Below are 11,732 nucleotides of genomic sequence, written 5' to 3'. Positions count from 1 at the left end.
GCGCAACCCACCCCCGGGGGAGCGGTTGCGGTCTGGGCGGTTCCGCAAACGTAAACAGCAGAGCCAAACCCTGGCCGGGAAGCGGGGAAGCCGGCTGATGCTGATGAAAGTGTCAGGGAAGCAGGAGAGTCATCAAACCGTCGTCATTTCGATTGGAAGAAAAACGCAACCAGAACGACAACAAACGCACGCACACGATCGCACACGATCGTGATCGATGGGTGTCGGGTGGGGGTGTGGATAGAGAGAGGCAAAAGGGCGTAAGGGCGTAGGGGCGAAGGGGCGAACATAATCTTCACCGTCCTTGCCACCCCTGCGGCGTGGCAGCATAATCTCGCGTACCAAACACGATCCGGACTCCGGTCTTCCGGCAGGTTCCTTTCGCAACCGATCAGCTGCCAGATCAGCTGGAGCTGTGTTGAGGGACGTGGTTTTGGTCTAAGAGTCGAAATGAAACCCGCTTCTGAGTTACTGAGTACAAGGAAACATTCGCAAAAATAACACCTTTGTACGCGTATAGTAGGACAAATTTGAGGAGGTGGACTTCCAAAATTGCCCTTAATTGTGTGTAAACCCTTTTGCTGTCCTTTTGAAACATTTCTCAAGGGTTGCTTTGATCCTACGTACTCCCATAGCATCCCTCATGGCCTACTGTGATCCATTTGATCCTTGTTAAATTTAAGAGCATGTTTGCATGTGGCCAGCAGCTGCGATCGAATCTGTGGCTTTTGCGAACTTTCTTTATCCAACATCTCTTGGCTCGATATCCAATATGGAAGAACGAGCACGTTGGATCTTGGAAATGTCTAGACAATACAATACTCCAGGGGAACTGATCTTAGGCACTAATTTTCGTGACATTTCCCTCCATCATCTCCAGCCATCGACAGTAACAAGGTTACGATAACCAGAAAGTGACATAAAGCAGTGATTGGAGAGTGAAAAAAGAAAGTGTTCCTCAAACAGTGTGACAAAGTGCGTGTGAGTTTGTGTGTGCGTGTGTGAGTGGGTGTATTTGTGCACCGTGCTCGTGCGGCGAGCGGGATAAAAAGGGATTTTTGTCACGTGCCAAACAGCGGATCCTTCTCTCCTTCATCAGCAGCTCAAAGGAAGCAAGCGTGGAGCAAGGATGGCCACGCTGCTGTACACGATTATCGGCATGACGGCGAGTGCGTCGTTGAATTGCGCGGTGCGACGGGAGATTTCACCCTGCACCTGCTCGCCGAGCTTCTTCGGAAACAACATCGACGTGAAGTGTGAACAAATGGAGTCCTTCGGGCAGGTCGTCAACGCGCTGCAGGATCGCTTCACCGAGGATCACAACATCTGGCTGACGATCTCGCACTCGCAACTGCTCGATCTCGCCTCGCTGTCCTTCTGGGAGATGAACATGAACATTAAAACGCTCCGGATAAACTTCGACAATCTGAGGTAGGTGAGGAAGCCACAGCACGTCACGGACAACCAGCGTTGGGAGGGCTTTTCCCGTATACGGCCACAACGCACATGTTGTTGCCCTCTAGAAATTCTCTTTCGCTCTCGCTCGCGCCGATTGGCATCAACAACGATTGACGTCGAATGAGAAGCGTCACAAGTCGATCGTAAGGACGATAAAGAACGGTGAACCATCGTTCGAGATGAATTCCAATCGAACCCCTAGTTGGTCACTTTCACAGGAACTCCACGAGCTGTGTTGGTGATGGCTGCCGATCGGTTCTCCGGCAGTTCTTATCACCGCTCGCGTGAAACTCACCCCGCGCGCGCGCGCGCGAGATAGTGAAGGTCTCAGGCGGTCTCGGCAAGCAAAAGGCAAAGGTTGCAAAGGCGTAACACACTCTTGGTTCGGTGAGCTGTGATCGGTACCGGCCCCTGCAAGTTGTCGTGCAGTAATCCGTGCCCGTTGTAAACAATAACACTCCCTCACGGCTCTCACGGGATCGGTAAGATCGCGTACACTATTCTCTCATCAGGCCGATGGCTGACAAATGGTAGGATTCGAATTTTGACTGTTGACTTTTTTGCGATGCTGTAACGCATTTCGTCAGCAACGTGACGGTTGGGTAAACAAAATTCTATTGTGTCTCCTACAGTTTGAGAGCGAAATGTGATCCCACAAGGCACACTCACGACACATTTCAACAAACAAAGCCTTCTAAGCATATGCTCGGGCTTTGCACAATCAAACATTTGCTGCGTCAGGCTAAACGATGCATCGTCGCATAGAAAAACCCTGCCACAAAGCAGGAGAGCAGAATTCCCGCTACCCGGGAATTGGTATTTTGAAAATAAACGTCCAGCGGTGAATTAATTAGATGCTGCCACTGACGCGCTTATCAGTGCCAATCCATTCAGCTGGTTCCGTCGCATGTTGAACGACCACGTTGTCCTTGCGCGGCACATCCTTCCACGAACGGCTCTCGACCAATCATCGCCAACGCTTGACGGCTTCACCATCGCTCCCTTCATGGGTTGCGATATTTATTCAGCTGCACAGCAGCAACGGCAGATTAAAAAGTCACACCACCGCCGCCCCCCGGGAAGGATTTCTCGCCTGTCTCGGTTGTTCCTTTCTCAGGGCGCGGACCAGGTACCGTCGACCAGCGATGGGAAATTTGAGAAGAAAGGCTCTCCCGGAATCGGGCACAAAGTAAACACACACACACACACCCCGGTCGGATCTGTACGATGGTGCGACAATAATACTTTGCGGTTGGCTGGACGCATGGGCGGAGAGGTCGTTTTTCGGTCGTGGAAAAACCCTCGACCCGTGTGTCTGGGGTTTGCGTGCTGAGGCTTCTGAGGACTTCTGCTGACGTTGGGTTGGCAGTTGGGACGAGAGCGTGTATGATCGAGCCCATATGTGGCGTGGGCCCGTTGCAGGAGATCAGCTTTCGCGAGGCACTTGTGGCTGTGTGGTACGGCCCACCAGGCGTCCGCTTTTTTTTTTAATCAACGATCTACCGTTGGCCTCTGATGAAATGTGTGTAACAGCTGGTTCGTGTTCTGTCAGCGCAGTGACATTCAACACTCCGTGGGCATTTTACTGATGAGGGTTACATGGAAAGGGAGTTTAATTTGTCTGTTAAATAGGGCAATAGTGTACGTAATCGTTCGTTAGTGCAATCATTAAAACGAGATGTTATCGAGTGATAATTGAAGTGATTATTTATCATTGTTTAAGAATGATAATGGCACCCAGAATAATGGTTAGTCATGCTTGTAAAGCATGGAAACGATTTTACTATAATCCTGACTTGTAAAAAAATATTGTATGGTTAGAAATGATCCCCAGCTCATTGCCCACGTGACTTGAGATACGTTAGCTGTATTTCCACAGTTATTTTTCATAAAAAAAGACATAACACCATGAATCTACGCCACATCCCACCTTGCGTGTGCGCGTACCGAATCTGGATCGCTGCGTAAAACAATCCAGCGAGCTAACTCCTTCTCGATGCCGATGCTTCACCGGGAACGTCACCGGACAGCTCTAACCAGTTGACACCGAATGGGACAGAGTTTAATTGAATTATCATTGATTGATTTCAATTATCGTTCCACTCCAATCAAATCATATCAAGCTACGGCGCCACGATTCGTCGCACGCCTGGAACCGCGCAAAGGGGTGCGAGCGAGCACGAAAGCGATTGGGAGAAAACAATCACGCGCCATCCAGAGGCTCTGGAATCTCCGATCGTCACGCTGAGGGGGTGTGTGAGAGGCATGAGGCCAGGGTGAAGACATGTGGCATAGGGGCATTGCATTGCACCCTGTTCACGCGGGGTCTGTTGCTTCGATTTCTCCAACTTGACCCGTGATGCCGAGAAAGCACCAGCAATCCCAGTTCCCGATCGTCGACTGACCACCGACATTGGCGACAGTATTCTCGGGATCCACAAAATCCCAGGAACTCCCAGGGTCGATCTCCGGGACGCTTGACAAAGAATCGTTTCATGTTCCGAGATTTTTATGCCATGCGTTTCATTGAAAATTTTTTGCCAGATGCAAACGATCGTCTGATAGCGATCGGAGCAGGAGGAAAATGGCATCGAGCTTCTGCCAATGTGACGTATTTCCGTCGTATGAAAGGCATTCATTCCAGTTTGTAACCAGATTGTCCGCTAGGTAATACACTGCGATACTTTCTGCTAATAGTGTCATCGTACGGAACCCATTTGGGGTCATGAAAAATGTGGAATTTATAGACATTCTTCTCGCAAAGGCTCATGACAAGAACATTTAAGATACCTTTTCAATTGACATTACGTTCCTAGACTACCACAAATGTAGTCTTCGTCAAAATTTGAAGAAGTCAAAAATGTTGTTAGCTTAGATATTTTAATGGATCTACCGCTATCTACATGGATCTATTGCCCCCAAAGACCTCTCTCTTTCTTTGAACTAGTTCGTGGAAAACTACGGTAAAAATAATTTCTTTTGTGCGTCTGACTTCCAACTCTCTCGCAAACCATTAGTGGTACCTTTTAGTCATTCCGCATCATCAAAATTCCCCGCCAACTTTCAAACTTCGTGCGCCCCATTCCACATCAAGGACCAAACAGGCAAAGAAAGCAACAAATTGATCATTTACGTCACTACGGCACTAAGGCAAGTGTGGCCCCAGATTGATGGGGGTATCGAAATGCCACTCCTTTCTCGAAAACGTTAACATCACGACATCGAAACCACTCTCGCAAAACGATAGCCGCCCAGGTTCAGAAGGAACACCAGCCAGTCAGCTTGTCCGGCCAAACTTGTCACTATCGCCAAACGATATCAAACAGGCTCGAAACAGTGCTTAGTAATGCTGACGCAAGTAGCCTCACGGCGGTCCTGTATCTTACTCCTGTGCCGTTCAAACGCCTCTTCTCAAACGGGAAGTGCACGAATCGCAGAAAAGCGAACCCACCATTGATCGATCGCCCGCCCTCTCCTGGCGTCATTCTCATTTGAATTTACCCAGCATTTTCTCCGTCCTGACCCCCACACGGTTGCCTGGCTTTAATGTCCTCGCCCGTCGACAGGCTTTCTGGAAGGGCCAGCCGAAGGCGAACCCCGTGTGTGACTTATCAAAGTTCTCCAGCCTGCGATCAGCTGCCCGCGGCTGATGTTTTACGGCTGTGGCACGTTTCTTTCCACAAACCGCACGATGAGACGGTTGGGAAAGCATCACGGATGGGCAGAAGGATGGTGAAAGGCTTCGGCTGGATAAAACCCGCGCCGGGAACGTGTTGAATCATCGCAGGAGATCTGCGGCCCCGAGCGAAGGGAAGGACTTTCTAATGCGTCGTTGTTAGTTTTGGGTTTTTTTTAGGTCTTTAAGGCTCGTACCTTCCACGAAGTAACCAGGAGCCCATGTTCGGGGTATTTCTCGTGATTTAAAGGAGTAATAAACTCTAACGATAGCCTTATAAAACCCCCCAAAAAAGCTGCTCTAATGGCAGACCGGCTAAAATAACACGAAAAGGAGCTGAATTGTGGTCAGAAACCAGTTTCCTGTACAGAGGATAAATTTTGCGACCACACCGAATCTAGGACACTAACCGATAGCGGTCCTGATTGCCTGGTGGCTGCACCATGAACTACCCACGTGCTCTAGTTCGAAGCTTTGAAGGGTCAGGGTCCGTCCGTCCATTGGCGCTGTCTGTTTGCTCCCTACCGACGCATCGTGCGCATCAATCCCGGCACTATGTGCTGATTAAAATATACCCACGTCTTCCGTTCGTTAGCGCGACCCTTGGCGTGAGAATTGGGTTCTCTTTACGCGGGTTCTCTCGTGGTCTTGTGGTGCCATTTTCGCTTGCGATTTTGAGCTGGAAGCTCTAACAGGGTCCAAAAATCTTGGTGACTCCCTACAACGAGGGAAAATTGTTTGAGCTGAGGATTCCCAATAAACGTGCCAATAACAGGGACACAAATGGAGCATCGCTTGAGCTTCTGAGCGTCTGAGAGGTTATCACCGGCGCACCAGGGGACTGATCTAGTAGCAGTAGATCGGCAGGGCACGCAGCTACTACTAACCAGTTATCGTCAGGATGGCGTCAAATTTTACGATCTGACCGGCGACGTCGATGCCGATCAGACGCGGTAGCCTCACTGTGCCGATAACCCAACCAGCGGCAGGTTGCAGGCTCTGCCCTCTGGCGAGAATCAGAAATCGGACCCAACTCAGACGGGGAGAGGAACAATTTGCAAAAGAGAGGAAGGGAGAAAGGAGGCGTTATCAATCAACGGCATCCATCGAAACATGTTCTACAGCAGCCAGAGCCGTGTGGCGCCCGATGGTCGATGGGTAATAACAATAATGTTTAATAATTTCAGCACTGATTTACGATCGTGTTAATTGGTTCAGGCCACCTTTCGCTGATGGTTCGATCTGGTACGAGTCGTTCTCAGCGCAAATGGCTGATGGTTGAGACGTCGAGTTACGGTCGAGTTACACGCGCGCATTCGGACGTCGCATCATGCAGCCAGGCCCCGTTAAGAGTTTGTTGCACATTTTACGAATTGCGAATTTCCTTCCGCTCGCCCTTTTTGCGAGGGCCAAACTCGCCGGAACGCGCGAAGGGAACCACCATAAACAACTGGGGGAGGTCTTCTCTCCGTCTTTCGCTCTCTTGCTATATATTAATTAATTAAATCACATCTTATGAAGCCATTTAACACTTGCCTGACACTGGCACTGCTTGTTGGTGGTGGGCCTCTGGGGCGATGACGCTGCAACGGTTGTTGTTGTTGATGATGATGTTGAGCAGCAGGGCGACAGCAACAGCGCAGGAACACTGATGCAGATGGCTTGATTTATACTGACCCATGGTCACACCGTTCATTCATGAGCGTTTGTTCATATTTGCCGGACAACTTGCAAAAACATACCGAACAGCTAGCAGGCGCTTGCGCTCGAATCGATTGAATGCTAATTTGTTGCTCAGCTTCGACACGATGTTTACTATTTACTGCTGGAAGTGCGCGAGTGGTGCACTTACTATGGTGCAGTAACACTGTGCTTGTGCATTCTAGTTTGTTATGAGCGTTTACCTTGCCGGAGCGCAGATAAGCAAAGTTTTCCGAAACACTTAGTCTAGCGTTTATGTACATGTACGCTACACTAGCTGCTTCATTTGGAATAGCTTGTAGCTGGCTTCACAGATGAATGGTTTTGATGGTCAAATTCTAACTCTAAACCACCAGTATCACTATCAATTTGTTCGTTTATTACTCTCCACTAAATGTTGAAAATAACTCTTCTGGTTAAAAGTCCTTATAGAACAATTATGCCTTTGAATGTCAGGCAGTTAATTTCGTGTGTCTACATAGCAACCGGGTGTATTCTTTTCACCAGAATGAGGACGTATAAGCCCAGCATATTTTTAAATGGTAACCAATAACTCGTTCACACAAAAAATGCAGTGGAGTGGAGTGTTCTTCTGCTTGTTAATCTGGTATTCAGAATTACTGCTGGACATTTCGATTCTCATGCGAATTTAAGGATCTTTAAAGCTGTTCAAATCAATTCGCTCCTCGATTTGTTTGTGCGAGAGATGATCAAGATAATTCCACAAGGATTCAGCAGATTTAGTTACCAAAAAACTAACCCCCAGAATGTTCGCCTTTTCTACTTCCAGTCAGCTACCGGTTTCTTCGTTCCGCAATCTACCCCGACTCGATCTGTTCAGTGCGGCGGACAACCTGCTCGAGGAAATCCCACCCGACATGTTCGAGCAGATGCCGAATCTCGGGACGCTGGATTTATCACGCAGTCGAATTCGCTACATCTCGAGTGATACGTTCCGGCATCTCCAGAACCTGCGGCATCTTGTGATGGGCAGCAATCAATTGCAACGCATAGACACGGATGCGCTCCCAAAAACGATCCATTCGCTGCAGCTCAGTATGAATCAACTGCAATCGCTGAACGGAAGTATCCGGCACCTGGACGAACTTAAGCTGCTGTTGATCAGCGAAAATAATCTGACTACGTTGGCAGGCGAGTTACCGCTCGGTTCACCGAATCTCCTCATGATCACCGCCCAAGACAACAAGCTGGAGCATCTTCCGGCAGAACTCCGTTTTCTGAAGAACCTCGACAACCTCTGCGTCACTGGCAACCGGTTGCGATCTCTGGATGGTCTGCTGGCTCGTGCAACCCACCTCACGAAACTGCTTGCACAAAACAACCAAATCACCGAACTGCGTTGGGACGAGTTCCTTGAAGCAGAACGTTTGGAAGAGCTCAACCTGGCCGGAAACTGGCTCGAGCATCTGAACGGTTCGCTGCTCAACTGCAAGGGGTTGATCAATGCGAACTTCAGCGAGAATCGGCTGCGTGAATTTTCGCTACAAGAAGTTGCTGGACTTCGAAAGTTGCGCTTGATCGATCTGTCGCACAATCGCATCGAGATGCTGACCGGTCGAATGGAGAATATGATCGATTCGGGACTGATCATTTTTGAACTGCGATTGAACAACAATCGGCTCCGATCGCTGGATGGCGCTCTGATGGGGTTGAATAATCTGCGCATCCTAAACGTCGCTCACAACCAACTGCAGACGATCACACCGAACGATCTGATCGGTATGGAGGAGCTTGAGAAGCTCGATCTGTCCTTTAATCAGCTCAAAACGCTGGAGGAGCTGTCCAAGGTGAGTGGAATAGCAATCGCTATCGATAACCTGTTGGTTGATTCATTTTCAAAACCCATTGGTGCCTCTTCTAGACGTTCCTGCCTTCGCTAGAGACACTCAACGCCTCCTACAACCAGCTGACGACAATGCACAAGGATTTCCACGGCCTGCCAGTCCTATGCGTGGCCGATCTGTCGAAAAACATGATCCGCGAGCTGTCTGTCGATCTCGTATCGAACACACGCTGCAGCAACCATGGCGTTCCGAATCGGTTGGAAATTTACCTAGACGGTAAGTTTCGACATTTTTTGTTTTCTTTGTGTGAATTGAGGTAACCATCGGTGTGCTTTTTTTCCCCAACCCAGAAAACCCGGTTCTTTGCAACGAATCGCTACCGGAGCTGATCAACCAGATGGATTTCTACCACACGCGGTTGAATGGCGTTGCGCACTGTATCGTCCCTCAGCAGATCCCAGTGGAGACGCCGATTTTCATCCAACCCCCGATCGCCATGTTGCAGCCTCTCCTGAAACCCCAAGCACCACTCGTACCCTCGAACGTCATGATCCAGAAACCCTCGATCGTGCAAATTCTTGTACCCACGCTCGTCGTGCCAGTTCCAGCGGTAGCACCTCCTGCATCCTTGCCGCTACCAACAGGTGCCATTTCAACCCCAACCATCACTGGACCGATCGCACCAATCCTTCCTGCTGGTATCCCGATAACCCTACCCACTGTCGCACCCATTCCCCTGCTGTTCGAAGCCTCAACTTCGGCTCCTCCACCATCATCGCCACCGGTTGCTTCCAATCCGACAGGATTCTCAGGAGCTACTGCATCCTCGACAACCAACGGACCCGCGCTTCCGAACAGTATCCCCCAGACGCTACTACCGGATGTGACCGTAAACGAGGCGGACGATGAACCGGGTGTGAGTGTGCTCACAATCCCGCAGCAGCAACCGTACGATGAGCTGAAGTATGAAACCGCCCCGGAACCGGATCCATTCGATCGTTCCGGAAGTGCAGCTTCCGGGCAAGGGAATCATGATGACAACAACGATATCGCCCGATCGGCGTCAGATCTTGGAACCGGGGGTGATAGTGGGCCTGCAAATCCGGCCACAAGTACAACCTCCACCACCACGATGCAGACGATTCTTGAGTTTAAGAATCTCATCCACGACGGCAGTTATGGGGCGTCTTCGGCGTCCATTTCGTCGTCCGGGGCCACCGCTATTCTGGTGCTGCCACCGGAAGTGCTGCCACTCGATAAAGCGCAAGGTTTGGCGACGGAACCGGAAGAAGACCCACCGGAAACGCAACAGGATCAAAGTGTGGACCTGGACGAGGACCTGCAGTGAGCTGGTGCCATTCGGCTAAGGACACACTGGAGGAAAATCTCGTCCTTGGGAAGTGGGTCCGTCTAAGAAAACAAATGCGCCCAAGAACCGGTACCGGATCTTGTTCCGCCAACGCGAGTACTCGAACGACGATCTAGTAAGATGCTAGGGACGCGAGAATGTATGTATGTATGTGCAATTGCTATGTATGTGTGGATGAGTGTGTGTGTCGGATAGAGTCAGAGAGCATGAAAAAGGGAGTGCTTGCTTGCTTCGAGGGTATTAAGGCTTACAAAAGCAAGGATTGTTTAGTATAGACCGATCATGACTGAAAGGTTCCTCCTGGGAGAAAGGATTGTACCAACCAAGCATCTAGGCGAGCTTGTTGGGTATATGAACTTGCATCACGAATGGCAAACGAGAATCGGTTCAAATAAATGACCGTTGGATGGTGAAGATTAATTGTTTATTTTACGGCGTCCGGACTTTGCCGGGATCCTAAACGATCGCATCAATCCGGAAGGGATATTGTTTGTTTGCAGATAACTGTACGAAGTAGGGAGGATTTTGTGAGAAGCACAAGGAGGTCCATAGGCGAAAGTGTGCATGTGTGTTTGACAGAGAAATGGGTACGAATGGCATTGTATGCGAGAGAAAATTTATTTGTGTGAATGATGTTGTGCAAGAAAATATGATAGTCAGTTTAGCATAAAGAAGAGCCGAAAAATAAACCCGAGGAACTAATAACACAGGGAGCTGCTATCGAAAGGATATGAATTGTTTTGATGCTGATTGTTGAATTTTCCATGTAAAGTTCATATCAACACTCGCTTGTCTTAACTCTGCAAAAAGTTTGATTCTTAAGAGGGGGTACAATAGTTGTCGCACATTTCAAATGCCATCTTGATCGGTTTTTTGCCATGACTTTTTCTAACGTCTTTTCCATCAAGAAGAAAAAAGCGTTTGAATCTTTTCCGCATTTGATCAAATAATTGACTTAAACCAAAACTCTTTGCATGATATGGAACATTAAGGTTAGAGATTTAGAGTAGAGTGATTATGTCTACATATCCTTTGCTTTAAAATTGGCATCAAATATAATATTTTTATATTGTTGCATCATGTAAAATGCACAGTGGCAAAATGTAATGCAGCAAACTTGAAACATACACTAGATATGAACAGCAAAGATACAAACAGGCATCCTTAAAGTAGATAAACATTCACAGCCCAGCCCCAGTTTGAGCAGTTGGAACTATTAATCATTTTAATGTTAAACATATTTCAGATAGATATAATAGAATGATATCTATGGTAGCAAAGATATTAATGAGTTTATTATTATTATTATTACTGAAAACACCCAAACTGGTGAGGAGGATCGTTATAAAATGAAGGGTAGAAATGTAAAATCAAGCTTTTGAGAAGAGTCGCTTCCACGGGAGTTAATAGTTTGACGAGGATCAAAATAAAACTATGACGCTGTAAACGGTTCCAGTAATCAACATTGCTGAATATAAATGCATACAAATGAATGCAAAAGGCGTATGAATACACCGGATATGGAGGGTGAAAGAGATTAAGCGTGAAACTACAAATTATAGAGAAAAAGAGCGAAACGTAACGAAATGATAAAGATGAATGGAAAGCCTCTGGTTTGGACAATTGTAATTATTAGTAGTGTGATCTTAGTTGGATTTTCTAGAGAGTAAAGTACTAGGCTATACTTTCTCCGACAACCGGAACTGGTTTCGGTTGATATATC

General features: G+C 48.2%; 1 protein-coding gene across 1 annotated transcript; it reads left to right on the top strand.

The window, feature by feature from the left end:
- Window positions 1–1,129: 1,129 nt before the first annotated feature.
- On the top strand, window positions 1,130–10,388 carry LOC128726024 (insulin-like growth factor-binding protein complex acid labile subunit). The gene is made up of 4 exons (XM_053819804.1): window positions 1,130–1,431; window positions 7,626–8,643; window positions 8,718–8,916; window positions 8,991–10,388. The coding sequence occupies exons 1-4, from the start codon at window positions 1,130–1,132 to the stop codon at window positions 9,986–9,988; spliced, it is 2,517 nt and encodes an 838-aa protein (XP_053675779.1). The 3' UTR covers window positions 9,989–10,388.
- The last annotated feature ends 1,344 nt before the right edge of the window (window positions 10,389–11,732 follow it).

The sequence above is a fragment of the Anopheles nili genome, chromosome 3, assembly GCF_943737925.1.
Source record: "Anopheles nili chromosome 3, idAnoNiliSN_F5_01, whole genome shotgun sequence".
NCBI lineage: Eukaryota > Metazoa > Arthropoda > Insecta > Diptera > Culicidae > Anopheles > Anopheles nili.
The sequence above is the reverse complement of the archived record's forward strand: the minus strand, read 5'-3'. Positions and strand labels throughout refer to the sequence as shown.

What these genes read in the sequence shown, in the direction of transcription:
- LOC128726024 (XM_053819804.1), top strand. Translation starts at nt 1,130, where the DNA reads ATGGCCACGCTGCTGTACACGATTATCGGCATGACGGCGAGTGCGTCG. An exon ending in ATAAACTTCGACAATCTGAG is followed by an intron (nt 1,432 to 7,625) that starts GTAGGTGAGGAA and finishes TTCTACTTCCAG; the next exon opens with TCAGCTACCGGTTTCTTCGT. An exon ending in GTTGGAAATTTACCTAGACG is followed by an intron (nt 8,917 to 8,990) that starts GTAAGTTTCGAC and finishes TCCCCAACCCAG; the next exon opens with AAAACCCGGTTCTTTGCAAC.